We start from the raw sequence: 18884 nt of genomic DNA on the forward strand, positions 1-18884 counted from the left end.
AGTTCAGAAGAATGAGAGGCGATCTTATTGAAACATATAAGATTGTGAAGGGGTTGGATCGGGTGGATGTGGGGAGGATGTTCCCGATGATGGGTGAAACTAGAACTAGGGGGCATAGTCTTAGAATAAGGGGCTGCTCTTTCAAAACTGAGATGAGGAGGAACTACTTCACTCAGAGGGTGGTAGGTCCATGGAATATGCTGCCCCAAAAAGCTGTAGAAGCTACATCATTACATAAATTTAAAACAGAAATAGACAGTTTCCTAGAAGTAAAGGGAATTAAGGGTTACGGGGAGCGGGCAGGAATTTGGACATGAGTCTAGGTTCGGATTGGACATGGCCCTGTGGGTAGCGGAGGGGGCCCAGGGGCCGTGTAGCCTGATCCTGCTCCTAGTTCGTGTGTCTAATTCTGTTAGATTCAGGAGGTGGTTCTGTGATAGTAGATTGGCGGTTAGGATCAGATCAGCCATGATCTTATTGAATGGCGGAGCAGGCTCAAGGGGCTGATTGGCCTACTCCTGCTCCTATTTCTTATGTTATTATGTTCTTATAAGTGCCACAGTAGAGTCTAGGGACCAGTTTCCCTTCTGATTTTATCTTTTTTCTCTGTGGAGTAATGAATGGCCTCTGCTCAGCTTCTTGTCAGACCAGTACAAGCTGAGATAAGCAATCCAGTAGCATGAGTGGAATCAAACCTTTATGCAATAATTGTGCCATGCATTCAATGCACTGCATTACCACAACACGGGCAATGTTATTTTTGGTGTGCAATGGGGGGAGGGGGGAGAATTGTCAACAGTGCAGAGCTCCGGTTTTACAATACAGTTAACACAGATTGAAAGCATTTTTCTGCACAGTGTTGTTCATGCATGGACCAGCTGAGTTATAAATGATCACATTACATTATTTGAATTTTCAAATCTCAATTTAGCATTTGTCTCCTATCAGTTATGCTTGTTGTTTAACTGCATATCATTCTTAAATATGTGCAATATAGGTAGGTCATTTCAAGATGTGGATGGCATAAATGTCAATATACTAAACCGTGCCTTTTTGGTTTGGTGTTTGTAATAACTCTCAAGAAATGGAATGAAGAGCCATTTCTAAAAGCTGTAGAGGCTGAATCAGGAAATCTATGGGGATCTATTAGCGTACAGTAGTTACTGTCAAAGTTCAGCAAGAAGGCAGTATTGAAAATAGTGCCGTAACTGGGCAAGCGCACAACAGGGATACATAATACTTCAATGATGATTTTCTATTTGAAATCAATATTCATGTTTCCCGCTACATATCTTGTTCGCCATATCTTCTACATCATTCCTAGTGCCAGTCGTTTGTTTTGAAATACATTTGTCTTTGGTTTAGTTTGAAGCGCCTTATGTGCAATCAAATAAATGGAGTTTGAATTGTAGAGTCTCTTTTGTTAGCTTTATTTTAGTTTTGGCCTTAATAATCAGGTTGAAAGTAATTTAAGAATTCCTTGTTAGATCTTTACCTAGAAGTGGCTTCTGCTGATAATTAATGAGCATCGGAGGAAGGAGTATTGAATTCCCTTAGATATGTTCGTATTTTCAGTCAGGTTGGAGCTTTTTCTTTTACAGTTTATCCTTTGTGTGTAAGAGACACAGGAGGGATGGAAGCCAATTTATCACTTTCATTGAAAGAAAAAAAATGTTTTTGTAAAGTCTGGCTGATGCAACCGGTTACAACAGAGACTTGGTTCAAATTCCTACCCAGAACAAAAGTCCTGAAGAGGATTGATTGCATGACAGGGACCGCCCGATAGCTCCCCTTGAGAACTAAAGAGTTGTGCAGCTGCTTCACTGTGAGGCCCTTTCTGGCCCTCCTCTGCTTCATTGGACCAGCGTGGAGCTGCTCATTGCTTCCAGGCCTCCATTGGGGCAGTTCCTCCAATAGAAACATAGAAACATAGAAGATAGGAGCAGGAGTAGGCCATTCGGCCCCTCGAGCCTGCTCCGTCATTCAATGAGATCATGGCTGATCATCCAAATCCAGTACCCTGTCCCTGCTTTCTCCCCATATCCCTTGATCCCTTTAGCCTTAATAGAACTCCAATGTGACCTTACAGGTGGAATGCACCAGCCCCAAACATGCTAATGACTCCATCCCCACAAACGGGGACTGCGTCGGCATCATGGCAACTTCCAGCGAGTCGGGCATTTCGGTAAAGGATTCTTTGCATCTGGTTACACACAATCTGGACATTCAGCAAGTGGTACTCCTTTCTGTTAGGAAAGTTGAGGATGGTAATGGTAGGTGCTTGCAATGGTACATGGGCTCCATCTATTACACCCTGCACGTTGGGAAAGCCAGCAACCTGATAAAATTGGATGACCCCATCAAGCTGCTGCCTTGCCACCTTGCCAAACTGAATGAATTCCCCCACTCTGCTAAAAGGTGTGTCAGTTACCTGGTGAATGCATGCCCCGATAGCCCCTTGGGTAATATTACACAGACCCCCTGAGGCTGCTTGAAATGAGCCTATGGTCGACAAGTTGAGTGCATTTGTCATTTTCACAAACACAGGCAGATCATCTTGGCCGTAGGTCTTCATGCAGTAGAACTTTACTCTTCTAACGCAGAGTGTTGTGTCTGTGTATAATAAGACACAGACTGCAGGAGAACGGTACAACAGGTGTTTACTCAACGTGGCTCACACGGGAACTGATCTGTACAGATTACTACTCAGTGCTATATACAGGTGTGGTCACTGCCGGTACTGCAGTATACATGAGCTGTAAAAGATAGTTCCCCCCTTAAAGGTATATACATTACAATTCCTCCCCTTTTAGATTAACAGTACCATAACACTCATTTAACAATTAAATATCAAACTAATTACAATGAACACTTTTAACATGCAACATTAGCTGAAAATAGTCTATTTATATATTCAGTCTATGGGGAGGCTTCCTGATCCTTTCTGGATAGCGCCTTTCCCGAGTGTCTTGCTCTTGGTGCGGAGGCAATTCTGGCCCCCTGTCGTCGGTTGGTTCATCAGCTTCCGATGCTACTGTTTCTGGGGTAGATGCGACTTGTACGTCGGGTTCATCACCAGGTACGTATGGGCAAGGCATGGGGTTGACTTGTTCCTGTGACTCTAGAATCTGGCCAGCATGGCATCTCATGATGCTCTCCCCAACGTCCACTGTGTACATTAGTGGGCCCTGCCGTGTGCATATCGTTCCTGACTGCCATTTTTCTGTTCGGTAGTCGCGGGCCAAGACTGGTTGCCCTACATTGAAGCTCCTTGTTGGCTTCTCATGGATGTGCTGGAATTGCTTACTCTCAACATCTCTTCGTACGTTTGGTCTGAGCAAATCCAGGCGAAATCTTAACCTTCGGTTAAAGAACATCATGGCTGGGGCCTGGTTGGTGACTGCATGTGTCGCATTCCGGTAGGCGAACAGGAAATTGTCCACCTTGTGCTGCAGCGGAATGTTGTCATTGTACATAGCCTTTATTGCCTTCTTAAAGGTTTGTACGAACCTCTCAGCCAATCCATTTGTGGCTGGATGATACGGGGCGGATGTGTAATGCCTTACCCCATTCTTTTTCAAGAACCTCCGGAACTCTTCGTACACAAACTGTGGTCCGTTGTCGGAGCACATCTGTTCTGGCAAGCCATTCCTGGCAAAAATGGTCCGTAGGACTGCAATAGTTTTCTCCGTGGTGGTGGAGGACATTTTGATGACCTCAGGCCATTTCGACTGCGCATCCATGGCTATTAAAAACATTGAGTCCATGAATGGACCAGCAAAATCAATATGCACCCGTTGCCATAGAGATGAGGGCCACTCCCATGGGTGTAGAGGGGCCTGTGGTGGTGCATTTTGGACTTTCTGGCATCCTGAGCAGCTCTTGGTCAGGTCCTCGATTTGTTTATCGATTCCCGGCCACCACACATAAGCCCTGGCTAGGCTTTTCATTTTTACCCCTCCCAGATGACCCTCATGAAGCTCATTGAGCACTCTATCCCTTAACTTGGGTGGAATTACCACTCAGGATCCACACATCAAGGTCCCCCGGCACACTGACAGCTGTTCTCTCCTTGTCGAGAATGCTGGCAACAGTGAGTCGCCATGTGCTGGCCATCCCTTCACCGTCAAATCATATACCCGAGACAGTGTCGGGTCATTTCGGGTTTCCTTTTCGATACAAGCGTTAGTTACCGGTAGGTATTCAACTATAGTCGAATGGAATATTTCGACAGGATCCACTGCTGGTGCTTCCTCCGCAGTAGGCAGTGGCAGGCGTGATAGCCCATCAGCATTTCCATGCTGTTTCGTGCCCTTATATTCAATCTCATAGTGGTGTGGCCCTAGAAAAAGTGACCATCTTTGTAGTCGTTGCGCAGTCATCACTGGAACGCCCTTCTTCGGATTAAAAATGGAGACAAGAGGCTGGTGATCAGTCAGCAAGGTGAATTTCTGCCCGTGCAGATAGTGATTGAACTTTTTCACTCCCCACACTAGGCTGAGGGCCTCCCTGTCAATCTGGGCGTAGTTACGCTCGGCTGAGGTTAGTGACCGTGACGCAAAGGCTATTGGCCTCTCTGAGCCGTCCGAGAATTTGTGCGACAGCACCGCTCCAATGCCGTAGGGTGACGCATCACATGCCAACCGAATTGGTAATGCTGGGTTGTAATGGGCCAATACCTCTTTCGATGTGATTAGTGTTTTGCTCTTCTGGAAAGCTCGTCTACATTCGTCACTCCACTTCCATGGCACCCCAGTTTGCAGTAGGGTGTTCAGTGGGTGTAGTATTGTAGACAAATTTGGCAAGAACTTATGGTAGTAGTTTACCAGCCCGAGGAACGACCTCAGTTGTGACACATTTTCCGGTGCTGGAGCCTTGACTACTGCCTCAATCTTCTCTGGGGACTTATGTAACCCCTCTTTATCGATAACGTGGCCACAATACGAGATCTGTTTTCTAAAAAACTCGCATTTGGGGCGGTTAGCTCGGAGCCCATATTCCTGCAATCTAGTGAGCACCTGCTCCAGGTTGGCAAGGTGATCACTGTCATTTTCGCCCGTGACCAGGATGTCGTCCAAATAACACTGGGTCCCTGGGATCCCTTGCAGGACTTGTTCCATTGCCCTCTGCCAAATAGCCGGAGCTGATGCTACCCCGAATACCAGCCGGTTGTATTGGTAGAGACCTTTATGGGTGTTGATTGTGAGGTATTTTTTTGATGCTTCTTCTACCTCCATTTGCAGATACGCCTGGGCTAGATCAATCTTAGTGAAGCGTTTCCCTCCAGATAGCGAGGCGAAAATATCTTCAATCCGCGGAAGTGGATATTGTACAGTGTGAAGGACCGGGTTCACTGTTACCTTAAAGTCCCCACAGATGCGAACCTTCCTTGGTTCCCCAGGCGTGCTGCTCAACGACTTTTTCATCACAGGGACGATGGGTGTAGCCCACTCGCTCCAGTCTACCTCGGACAGTACACCTGAATGTTCCAGACTCTCCAGCTCTGCTTCGACGGCTGGGCGGATCGCATAATCTGGCCTTAAAAAATTTTGGGCTTGCGCTTTCTTCAATTTTAATCGTCGCTGTCATGCCTTTTAGTGTTCCGAATCCTTGCTGGAACACTTCTTTCGTGTCAGTTAGGATCTTTGACAGTCGCCCAGGTGTGACGTCATCATCCTTTTTGTCAGCCACAGTCAGTGCCTGTATGGCATGCCAATCCAGTTGTATTTTCCGGATCCATTCACGTCCCAGTAATGGTGGTCCTCCATCTTGCAATACATACAGGTCTAGTTTTGGTGTTTCCTTACCATTACATATAACGGTCACCCTTATTTTTCCTTTGGGGTAGACCTTTTGCCCCGTGTACGTCTTCAAAATAATTTTTGTGTCTCTCAAGGGTATGTGTGAGAATAGCCGCTCATAGTCCCGTCGGTTTATGACTGTTAGGGCTGATCCTGTGTCCAATTCCATCTTTACCTGGACTCCTGCTATCTTGAGAGTGACCCAAATGGTTCGGTGATCCTCCGTTGTGATCACATTATGTAGTTTCAGACAACTCAGTTCCCTGCTTTTGGAGTCGTTATCACTCTTTTGTTCGTCTGAAATATTTTCCGTCATCTTATGTACCTTCTTGTACTTTTCTTTGGTAGGTTTCTTATTGCTGGTTTTCTTTCCCGACCTGCAGACTCGTGCTATGTGTCCTACTTTTCCACACTGTCTGCACACTTTGTCTTTGAACCAGCAATCATTCTGGTCGTGTGTTGTTCTGCCGCAGCGATATCACTTCTCTGTTCTATATGACATTTCGTTTGTGCCATATTCTTGCGGTCTCTGTTGTATCTCTGCAGCGCCCCGTGCTGCTGCTTCATATGATACCGCAATGCTGAAAGCCTTTTCCAGCGTAAGGTCCTTTTCAGATAAAAGCCGTTTCTGGGTTCCTTCACTTTGAAGCCCACACACAAACTTGTCCCTTAAGGTATCTGCCAGTCCCGCTCCAAACTGGCAGTGTTTCAATAGTTTGCGCAGTTCTGTTAAATAATCAGCATTGCTTTCATCCTTATGCTGGTTCCGTTTGTGAAACTTGAATCTTTCTGCTATCAGCAGCGGTGTGGGGTTTAAATGTTCCTTTAGTATCGTTACTATGTCTTCAAAACTCTTTTCCATTGGCTTCGTTGGGGTTACTAGATTTCGTAATAAACCATACATCTTTGCACCCATTAAATTTAACAATACCGACGCCTTCTTGTCATCTGACACCTCATTTGCCTTGCAGTATACCTCTATTCGATCGACATATGTAGTACAATCTTCGACTTCATTGTCAAACGTGGTGATACTGCCACTCTTCGGCATTTTGGGTGTGGTTTAAAATGGCGTCTCCCAATGGCTTAAAATGGCGTCTCCCGCGCGTTCCTTCCTGCCCCGCTGCTGCCAACGCCGCTCCCGGCGGTTCTCGTGGCAGTGGCGGCACCCTGTAGGTTTCGCGCGCTTCTCCTGCGCTGCTGCCAACGCCGCTCTCGGCGGTCCTCGTGGCAATGGTGGCACCTCGCGGGTTTCTGCGCGTCTCTCTCTCCCTCTCTTCGACGCTGCTCGGCCCCTGAACACCGGCTGCGCCCTGTGCGCTCTGCCCTCTCTCTCTCTCCCCCGTCGACGCTGCTCGGCCATTTGCTGTGCCGCTCGGTCGGGCTCTAACCCGCCGCTGTCCGGGAAGGGTCTGCGCACTACCTGTTGCCAGCCCGTTTCGCTGGACCACCTCGACTGGAAAGCCAAGCCTGGCTCTCGACAGCCTCCCCCGCAATTCTCGAGTCTCTGCTGGATGACTGGGCGGTTGCCTGTGGTCGACGCCCGAGTCTCTGGCCTTGACCTCCAATCCACTGATCTCCAGGAACGAATCCCCGGGAGGTGATGCAGAGTTGCAGGTAGGTTCGAACTTGCCTTGTCACCAATGTTGTGTCCGTGTATAATAAGACACAGACTGCAGGAGAACGGTACAACAGGTGTTTACTCAACGGGGCTCACACTGGAACTGATCTGTACAGATTACTACTCAGTGCTATATACAGGTGTGGTCACTGCCAGTACTGCAGTATACATGAGCTGTAAAAGATAGTTCCCCCCTTAAAGGTGTATACATTACACAGAGCTCCTCACTAAGGTATTCATAGGATCTGCATGGCCTCTAATGTGTTTTTTTGTGGGGGATATTATCTCCTCAAATGCTGACCGGCTCTCCTTTCCCCCCTCATCCTGCATACAAGGAATGCCCATGGGGGAATCCCATAGCTGCTATTCAGAACCCCTTACACTGGATGAGAGCAGACATTTCTCAGTGGTCTCAGAGGCCCTCAGACTATCAGAGGCAAGTCCAGCTCAAGCTAAATGCAAGGCAAATAAAACGCTCTAAAATCTTTTCTGTATCTCCAGTAACCTCTGTTGAAAGTTTTTTCAGGCTGTAAGCGCCAATCACTTCCATCGGTACCGCCTCTTTTATTCCTTCCGAAATTACTCAGTGTAGTGGGAGCACAAGTCAAGGGATTTGGGGACCCCAATGCTGTCGCTGCTGATTTTAATGCGTGCTAGTGCCTTCCCAGCAGCATCGGCAAGCACACACGTGGAAGGCCGGAGATTGCATTGGGAACGCCTCCCACAGCTATTGCAGATCAGAAACTCCGTGAGAAAGGGTCCGACCACAAAATTGCCAGTACACTGATCTAATGACAGAAACGCAAGAGAAGCAGTGAGGAAAGGTCGGGCCCGTGCATGGAGGCTCGGTGCCTGCTCACAGTGGGGAGAGAGTGGACGGAGGATAGGCACCTCTGAACAGCTGACTGGTGAGCAGACACCTGAGGAAAGGTGAGCCACCAGACAGAACAGCTGAAAATGCTGCATGACCTGAAGACGCTCAAAGAGGATCAGCCAGCGGTGGGAGATGAACTAAAGAAATATGGTATGAAAGCAAAACAAGAAAAACAATGCAAGTATATGATAATATAGAAGTTTAATTTTGACTATTCCTAAATTCAGAACCGCATAAAATTCAAGTTGTTTATGTCAATCTAACGGTTCACTGAATGTTATTTTTGTTGGTAATCTATTACAGCCATAATCGGTCTCAGTCAGTCAGTGATACATGGAAAAGTGCACTATAATATTAATTCATTTCAAGCTTCACTAAAAAGGGTGACATGAGAAATATTGTGATTTAGAATGAACATGAAGAAGAGGATGTCTCACCAGCGCCGCTGAGTTATGACAATCCTTGCCTTGGTATGAAGGATTGATAACACAGCAAATGAGATGATGATCTTTTAGAGAAGTGAAAAGAATGCAGGGAACTCACTATCACTGGTGAGATAATCGGTTCAGTGTGTGTCAGGAGCATTGGTGCACTTGTCCATGAAATCTGGAACATTGCCGAATGCTCCCGACAGCTAACAGGTGTTATAACAACAGAAAACGCTGGCAAAACTCAGCAGGCCAGGCAGCATCCGTGGAGAGAGAAACAGAGTTAATGTTTCAGGTCTGGGACCCTTCATCAGAACTGGAAAAAGCTGAAGATGTAACAGATATTAAGCAGGCGCAGAGACAGGGGATGGAGGGTTCCACGGATGCTGCCCTGGCCTGCTGAGTTTTTCCAGCATTTTCTGTTGTTATCTCAGATTTCCAGCATCCGCAGTATTTTGCTATTGTATTAGCTAACATGTGTTGCTTGATATGTGCAATTTTCATGTGTGAAAATGATCAGTCCCGTGTGTTGTGCCTGGTTAAATAAAAGTACTTCAGATGCAGCCTTAACGTCCCTACTCATTGTTCTTGTTACAGTGTGTAGGAGGCTGGCTCTTATCGATAAAAGTTATATTTTCTAGGTGGAAAATTAGTGTTTTGAAACTATGCATAGACTGAAGTGAGTCTTTAAAGGTTATTAAATTTCCTGCGCCAGTTAAGGTTTTCATTCATTAGTATTTCAAGAAAGTGATTACAGGACATTTAACTGCGTCCTTTTACAGAGCAGCTGAGATTTAAGATAATCTCCAAATGGGTTAGCATTGTTAGCGCAGTGTTTGTTAAATGAACTGGAAAAATCATTATGTTCTACCGCAGAAGGTTTGGCGAAATGCAGGTATCGTGAAAAATGTGGCCAGCCTCGGTTAATCAGTCTGTTTCATTGTACACAGAACAAATAACTTCTATTTCTTACTGAGAAGAATTGTGCGGTGGGCTCACATAATTTTGAAAACATAAATATTCAGCTTAAAAATGAGAGGGGGGCTTGCACAGTAATTCTACTCCCCATAAATCTTTCAGCAAAAGATGCATGATTACATTTTTAACTATGGGTGTTGAGGACAATGAGATCAAAGAAACATTAGCCCGAAATGAACTCGTAAATGTTAGCGCCGCTCCAAAATTACAACTAGTGAAACCCTATTTCGCTCATTAACATAACCCCGCCCTGATGCAAAAGGCGGAGAACACGAGGTTCCTGAATTTATACCCAGTCTGAACAGGCGGAAATGTACACCCAAAAAAAATGGAGGTACAGCACGTCACAACATTGGTGTGATTGAGGAGTTTCAGTCTTGGAACAGCTCCTAAACTTTGGCCAGAACTTTCACCTTTGCGTCGGGTTGGGGGCGAGCGGGCAGTGTAACGGGTCCGTAACGCGATGTTTTCAGCAACGCACTGCTCAGAGCGACTTTCACTTAATGGGCCCAATTGAACGAGTCATGCGCGTTTCCCGGCCCTATTAAATGGTGCGGGTCTGATGACACCATCGATGACTCGTTTCCAGCGCCCATATTTAAACCAGCCTTGCACTCAGTGGAAGGTGTCAATGAAAGGCCGCAGTACAGCTGAAACTTTTGAAACACGGATAGCCAAAGTCAGAGGGCAGCACCCCGGTTCTCAGATTCTTCCTTGCGTACTCTTGCGGAGGCTGTCAGAGCACGCAGGGAGGTCCTCTTCCCTGCTGATAGGCGGAGGAGACCTCCACAAGCAACAGAGAGCCTGGCTGGATATTGCTGAGGAGGTCAGCAGCAAGGATGTGGCCAGGAGGACCTGGATACAGTGCAGGAAGCGCTTCAATGATCACATGAGCTCAGGAAAGGTGCCACGCTCACCCTCATCCTGATGTACCTGTCAACACATCCCCATCACTCTGCCTTCCCAAGCCTACTCCTGCACATCATTCCTCACACCAACATACCTTGCATGTCCAGCCATCCCTCTCTATGTACATATTCACATCCCCATCTGACTAACCAGCCCTCACACTCATCCTTATGCAATCATATCAAGTAACACCACAGAAGGAGGCCATTTGGCATTGGCACCCACTCCCTCATAGTCACCCGCTACAGATGTAACCCATTCATTAAAACTGGCTTCATCAGTGGCAAAGTTGATATAATTGGCTGACTTGTGAAACACGGCATTGATGACCTGGGTGATGCATCTGTGGGTGGCCGACAGAGATCCCGCAAATGTCTGCTGCAGATCCCTGGAAGGAGTCTGAAGTGAAGAAGTTGAGGGCGGTGGTGACTTTGACAGCCACTGGCAAGGAGTGTCCACCAGGACCTCTTGGCTGCAGGTCATGTTCCAGCAAACTACAAATGTCTGCGATGACCTGGCGCGATCGCCTGAGCCTCCTGAAGCACTGCTGCTCAGTCATGTTGAGGAAGCTCATCCTCTGCCTGTATACCCTGTGTTGGGGGTATCGCCACCGGCGCGGTGCAGCCCTGTGGTGCCCCCCCCCCTCTACTATGGAGCTTCAGGTCGTTGAGGAGAAGGCTGTTGTTGTGGTTGCTGCTGGTGTGGCTGGTGTTGTTGGTGGTGGGGCTCATCTTGGTCCGATTCTGAGGACCAAGGTGAGACACTATAAGCGGCACCCATGCTGATGTAGTAGATGGCAGGTGAAGTAGCGATCAGAGGGCCAATCCCTCAATGTTATAATACTGAGTAGCAATGTGGTGAGAGTGGCTTCTGAGGTTGCAGACTCCAGAAACCTGTGCACAGAATGGAGTCATCAACAGCCTTTCCCTTAGTCAACTAATGAGGTGTAAGGTGTGTTTATTTATCTAGTATTCCCAGCTGTCAATTATTGCCCTCGCACAATGGCCACTGAACTTCCGCCTCCCCTTCACAGGCGAGGTTCCCGAGCTGCGTGCTTCCCGTGCACATGACGTTAAATTCAGAAGCTGCAGTTAAAAAGGGTCTGATAACAAGCATTTGATGTATTTAATTAGGTCGCCTGCCTCTCCCGATCGGGTCCGTGGTGCGCTAGCAAACGTGCCCAAGTTAAAGGCGTGAGGAGGCGGGATGACGGCGGGTTCCAGACGCGCTGCCTGGTTTTTCTATTTTTACAGCTGATCCGCCTCCAAACAGAAAAATCTGGCCTTTATTTCTGGAGGTTGATAGCAAATGTTTTGAATTTTCTCGCTGAGATCTCTAATGTATTTTATACACCTTTGGTGCTTTATTATGGCATCAAAATCTGTAGTATTAGAAAGAAAAAAGCTTCCACAATTGCATTTACTTAAACGTGTAGCGGTGCTTACTGTACATATGGTTTGATGGTTTCAGACTAATTTCCATAACATCGATAAGATAGAGGGAGTAAAAAATGGCACACGTTTCTTTGGGCCTCTAAGGGTTATGCTGAATTTATGCTTGTTTTACATCAGGTTTCATGCAAATGAGATCCGCAGGAACGTTTCCGACGACCAGGCCAGCGTAGATTTTGCCGTTTTTTCAGTGTTAGTCAGATTGAGGATATTCTGGGTTTATATTTCAGGTTGAACGACTACTGAAACTCTACTTTTACAAGCTGTGCTTAATCATACCTTTAGGAACCTTGTTTGGCCACCCACATTGATAACATGAGCTCTTCATATGCCCTGGATGCAAGAATGTCATCCACATTGATACACATAAAGATTTTCCCTAGCTTTGGCATTTAAATTCATCAATCGTATTCCATTTTACTTCTTATAGTAAGACAAATTATCTACAAAAACATAGGATCTTGAAACAAACACCCATATGATGGACTGGTTAAAGTACAAAGCCACAGATATGGAAAGTTGCGGGGGGGGGTGTCATGCTTTTTACCCCCAAATTGAATAATTTTAGTACTGACAATTTTATATTAAATTTTCCCAAGGAACCAGGAGTTAATTAGGTCTGACTTTGAGAAATATATAGTAACACTAAATCGGTACATTAGATCCACTTCTGGAGATCATTGATTCTAGATTATGTTACTGCTGCATAGCTAACTGTCATGGTGAACATGGTAAATATGGTCCAAAAATGTAAATATCCACAAGGTGAATGAAGAAGGTGGAACGTAGACAAATTAAGATAAAGTAAACCAATCATTAATTTATATCTGATTGACATTTGCATGTGGTCACCCCATTCTAAAGTTTGTGTTATGTACGTAGCTGGCGGGCTGTTGTGGCGTGCGTTCATTCATAACTTCTTGCTTTCTATTTTCAGCTGCCTGCTTGATCCTGGGCTGCATGATCTTCCCAGATGGCTGGGATTCAGATGAAGTAAAGCGCATGTGTGGTGAAAAAACAGACAAGTACACACTTGGTGCCTGCTCTGTTCGCTGGGCCTACATTCTAGCCATTATTGGAATCCTAGATGCACTCATCCTTTCGTTTCTGGCATTTGTCCTAGGCAACAGGCAAGATGGCTTACTGCCAGAGGACCTCAAAGTGGATACCAAAGGTATGATTTTTCTCAGTCATATTAAACTATTTAGAATTATGAAGATCCCTTTATTCAAGAGATCCTATTAAATATTTAAAGCATGATTGATTTTGTATCTTCATGAAAGTAAAACCTAAACTACAAATACCAACTTGCTCAATTCTAAAAGTTAATAGATCCATTACTGTAAATGTTTAAAGGTTAAAAAACAGTCCAGAATATATTACATGAATTTTATTATCACATTTAACAATATAAGCTTGGCAATAAAATTGAAGTTCAGAGCTTTGAACTTTTGAACATTAGATCTTAACAAGGAACTGATTAGAATTTGGAAGTAATGTATGCCGTTACGCAAGGTAATTATGTTAATTATAAAATGTATTTCCACACCTTCAGAGCTTTCTTCAAAAGGAAGTTTTAGTGTTATCTCCATCTCATTTTGGAAGATGAATTTGATTTCGTAACGAAACTAGACCAAACCCATTTGGTTGCACTACACAATTGCAATGTTGCTTTGGCTGTCCTTTAGAGTGACACCCAGTGTCGGACTTTTTTATCATAATTTTCATTCTCATGCAATGATCGCTGATTTATGAAGAATGTACCAGCTTTAGTTTTAACACAGTAAGAAAGTATTTCTGTCACTTGTGCTGATCTGTTTGGGATCAGTACTAAGTTGCTGGGTTCCAAATGTCAGGTTCCATTCAAATGGGAGATGGCTAGAAGTAGAACAAAGGAATGCAAAAACTCTACAATCCAGAAGTGTGGACCCAGTAGGATTTCAAATCTGTATATTTATTTAAAATATTGATTGCAGATAAAAACTGCCAAAATGGTATAAACATCTACCCTGTAAGTGTGAAGTATGTAGTAAATATGATGAATATTCAGGTCCTTCTTAGGAAAGTAATAAATGGATCATCAGACTAAAGATACGATGGCCAAAAGATACATTTAACAGTGGTAAAACATTTTTATTCAAAAAGTACAGTTTTTTTTTAAATTCATTGATGGGATATGGGCGTCGCTGGCTAGGCCTGCATTTAGTGCCCATCCCTAATTGCTCTTGAGAATTCCAGTATCATAACAACATAATAAAAACATAAACTGAGAAAGGGCCATTCAGCCCATCAATTTAATTCAATTCACTACCATGTACAACCCGCTTTAGCATGGACTCTAACCAATTCATTTAATCTTCTGAGGCAAGGTTTTTCAAATTTTCTATTTGTCTACCATAGGTAAAATGAGCAAAACTTCAGAATACCAGTCGAACCTTACATCCTACCTCCTAAGCCAGCTTAGAACAATAAACTAAGTTCATTATTAATGATAATTGTAAAGGGCCTTGTTATGTTCATTAATAACTAGTCGTTTTTATTAAGAACAGCTAGCTTTTGCTAGACACATTATTGAGCACATGTGGACTAGGTACAGTATCTGTAGAGGCCTCCATCTTGACTGCTGCCTTGTGGGTAGCCTAGTGCATCGTGGGTAGCCCACTCTTATATACATTCGGCACCACCTAGTGTACCATTCCAGAATGACAGGTTACTGGTCATTACATCCCCCTTTCTTTGAGGTTAAACAAAATCAGTATCAATCAATAACAACATAAACATCTTCAACAGTCAATACATTTTCAATGTAGTTTTCTTTGTACTCAAAGATTAAGTCTATCAGGCTTTTTTACTTCACGTGTGGATCTTCTCAGCACAGGTAAGTCTGATGTGTTTTCATGAGAGCCTGTATGTGTATTTGTGTTAGATTGTTCTGGTGGTGAGTGACAAGATTCAGTTGCGGCATTGTCATCGATTTGCTCTTCGATAGTCTCTTGTGTTTTTAGGAGGGAACGGCGATTCCTCCTGAGAATCTGTCCTTCCTCAGTTCTAACAGTGTATGACCTTGGTCCTACTTCCTCAAGAACTGTAGCTTTCCTGTTCCATGCATCTGGATCCTCAATCCTGACAACATCATCCCTTGTCAATGGTTTCAGAGTTTTGGATGACTTGTCATAGTATGATTTCTGTTTCAGCTTTAACAGTTGAAGTCTCTGTCTCAGTTCCTTACTCTGCTTTTCTTTTGCACAGCAGGGTAGCATGGTATGCAACTTGCGACCCATTAGGAGTTCAGCAGGTGAAGAACCAGAGTCTAAAGGTGAGGCTCGGTAGCTCAGCAGGGCGAGATAAGGATCAGACTTGCTTTCTGTCGCTTTCTTCAGTAGCTGCTTGAGAACTTGAACACCTTTCTCTGCCTTACCATTCGACTGAGCATACAAAGGACTGGATGTGATGTGTTGAAAGTCATAATGTGCTGCAAACTGTTGCCACTCCTTACAGATGAAGCACGGACCATTGTCGCTAACAGCAATCCTGGGAATTCCATGTCTGGCGAAGATGGATTTCACATGCATTATGACACTGCTTGCTGTGGTGCTTGAGAGCAGCGCCATCTCAGGATAGTTAGAATTGTAGTCAATCACTATTAGATAGTCTTTACCATTTAAATGAAAAAGGTCCATACCAACCTTTTGCCATGGTGCTGTTGGTATGTCAGCTACTATCATTGGTTCCTTTGCTTGTTTGTTTTGGTGTTTCTGACATGTCTCACATTTGCCTATCATGTTCTCAATGTCCTTATTTATGCCAGGCCAATAAACAGTGTCTCTTGCTCTCCTTTTGCATTTTTCAATTCCGAGGTGTCCCTCGTGAATCCTTTTGAGCATGTCTTGACGTAGAGCATGTGGAATGACTATTCTGTTCTGTTTTAGTAATAGTCCACTTGCGACTCTCAATTCTGACCTTATGTGAAAATATTTTGGACAGGAACCTTTTGGCCAACCATGATGAATGTTCTCTATTACTGTTTGTAATACTGTATCTTTTACTGTTTCTTCTGCTATTTGCTTTGATTTTGTGTCTGACACGGGCAGCGCAGCAGTGACCATACTCACATGAACATCCACGTCATCTTCAGTAGAGCTCACATGACTCATTGTGGGTGCTCGGGATAGTGCATCTGCTAACACTATGTATTTGCCTGGTGTGTAGATCAGTTCAAAGTCATATCTTTGCAGCTTCATCATGAGTCGTTGAATCCTTGGAGACATCTCATTCAGGTTCTTTTTTATGATGGCAACCAGTGGGCTGTGGTCTGTCTCAATTGTGAAGGTGGGAAGTCCATATATGTAGCCATGGAACTTTTCTAATCGAACTACCAAGCCTAGACATTCCTTTTCAATCTGGGCATATCGACACTCAGTGTCAGTCATAGACCTGGAGGCATAGGCAACAGGCTTCCAATCTTCACCCTCTGCTTGTAGCAAGACCGTGCCTAGGCCATCCTTTGATGCATCCGTTGACACTTTGATTCTCTTTGTCGGGTCAAAGAAAGTGAGTACAGGTGTGGTTGTCAGCACTGTTTTGAGGTTCATCCACTCTTGTTCATGTCTTTCTGTCCATGCGAACTCATTTGTTTTATGTAGCAGGTCTCGCAGACAGGTTGTCTTGGCTGACAAGTTAGGAATGAACTTTCCAATTAAGTTTATCACCCCCCATGATGCGTAGCACTCCTTTTTTGTCAGTGGGTCGGGGCATTTTGAGTATGGCGTTTACTTTTTCCATATCTGGCTCTATTCCTTTACCAGATAGATTATCTCCTAGGAAAGTGACTTCCTGGACGCCAAACTGACACTTGGCTTTGTTGAGCTTCAGTCCATTCCGGCGTATGCTCTGTAGCACTTTAGTCAGTCTCTCATTGTGTTCTTTCAGTGTGGAGCCCCAGATGATGATGTCATCAACATGGATCCGAACTCCTTCCAGACCTTCAATTATGTGTTCCATCGCTCTATGAAAGATTTCAGATGCAGATATTATCCCGAAAGGCATTCTGAGGAAACAATACCTGCCAAATGGTGCTCTCTTCATCCAGTTTTAGTTGCCAAAATCCTTGTGAGGCATCGAGCTTTGTAAAGTATCTGGCACCTGACATTTCACTGGTGATTTCTTCTCGCTTGGGAATCTGGTAGTGTTCACGTTTTATGTTTGCATTTAAGTCCTTTGGATCCATGCATATTCTTAGATCATTGTTCTTTTTCTTTACACATACCATGGAGTTAACCCAGTCTGTTGGCTCTTCGACTTTCCTGATGACTCCTAGTGTGGTCATTCTGTCCAGTTCATTCTTGAGCCGGTCACGCAGGGGTGCTGGAACTCTTCGTGGAGCATGTACCACTGGCTGAGCATCCTCCTTTAGCTGGATCTTGTAAGTGAATGGTAGAACTCCAAATCCTTTGAACACATCCTGGAAATTATTCACTACAGAATCCACTGAGTCATCTGGTCTGCTTATGGCACAGTTTATACGGTAGACTCTCTTGACCAGTTCTAAGTCCTCACAAGCTTTGTCACCCAGTAGTGAATTAAGTCCTTCAGCCACAACAGAAAACATGAGATGATGCACTTTGTCTTTGACTGTCACTTTAAGTCTGCATACACCTAAGCTATCTATTTTCTGTCCATTATAGTCCTTCAGTAGTACTGACTTTTTCTGTATTTTGGGCTTTTCTTTCATATTGTTAATGTCACTCATACTGATTAAGTTTGCTTTTGCCCCAGTGTCTAGTTTCAATGTAACTAATGCTCCATTTACCTGCAGTGGGATCATCCATTTGTCCTCTTTTACTGCATTAACTTTATGTTCAGCATTGTTAATTCCTGAGGGCTGCACATTTTCTGTATCCTTTTTGATATTGTCACATGACACCATTCCTACAAAACATGTCTCACTTAAATCAGTGTCCTCAATTACATTAACTCGTTGCCCTTTCTTAGTTTTTACTTTTGAAAAGCATTGTTTGGCATAGTGATTCTTTCCATGACATTTTGTGCACATTTTTCCAAACGCTGGACATTGTTTTAACTGGTGTTTGTAGCCACAGCGTTTACAATTAAAAATTCCTTCCTCCGATTGCTTTTCACTTCTGTTCTGCCCATGTTTCTTCCCCTTGTAGGACACAGCACCGACAGCAGCACTGCAATCGCATCATCATTGATTTCACTGAAAGTCTTGGCATGCTTTTGAGCTAGCTCGCTAGCTTGGCATATTTTCACAGCAATTTCCAATGTTAGTTCGGTTTCTCTCAACAGACGTTCCCTGACTTTTTTATCATGAATACCAAACACAATCTGGTCACGAATCATTGGATGCTTTCAGCTCAGAGAAATTACATGTCTGTGCTTTCAGTTTCAGATCAGTCAAAAAGCTATCAAAAGTCTCACTTTGCTGCTGTGTCCAAGAACGGAAGATGTACCTCTCATAGGTTTCATTCTTTTTGGGAGAACAATGTGTATCAAACTTCTTTAGCACATCGTCTAATTTTTCTCTGTTCTCCTCTGGATTAAATACAAATGTATTAAATACCTCTATCGCCTGTGGGCCTGCAACCGTGAGCAGCAACGCTATTTTCCTTGCGTCTGGCTTCGTACCGTACCCAATGGCAGCAATGTAGAGTTCGAATTGTTGTTTAAAAGTCTGCCAATTGTAGTCGACATTTCCTGTGAGTTTCAAACGCTCTGGTGGCTTCAAATTCTCCATGTCGCATTGCACAATATTCAGCAGATCTTACCAATCCTGGTACCATGTTATGTTCATTAATAACTAGT

General features: G+C 44.4%; 1 protein-coding gene across 3 annotated transcripts in view; it reads left to right on the forward strand.

The window, feature by feature from the left end:
• lhfpl3 (LHFPL tetraspan subfamily member 3) overlaps nucleotides 1–18884 on the forward strand; it is a 467937-nt gene that overhangs the window by 355896 nt on the left and 93157 nt on the right. For 2 of the 3 annotated variants that reach the window (XR_015081573.1, XM_086010456.1), the window contains exon 2: nucleotides 13000–13236. Coding sequence is in view for 2 of the 3 variants with exons in the window: in XM_086010456.1 (XP_085866582.1) it covers nucleotides 13000–13236 (237 nt within the window). In the remaining variant the exon portion in view is untranslated. Of the gene's footprint in view, nucleotides 1–8052; nucleotides 8447–12999; nucleotides 13237–18884 lie in introns of those variants that run through there. The other variant, XM_086010457.1, reaches the window with a different exon arrangement.

The sequence above is a fragment of the Somniosus microcephalus genome, chromosome 17, assembly GCF_052327205.1.
Source record: "Somniosus microcephalus isolate GS21.2 chromosome 17, FLI_Smic_1.0, whole genome shotgun sequence".
NCBI lineage: Eukaryota > Metazoa > Chordata > Chondrichthyes > Squaliformes > Somniosidae > Somniosus > Somniosus microcephalus.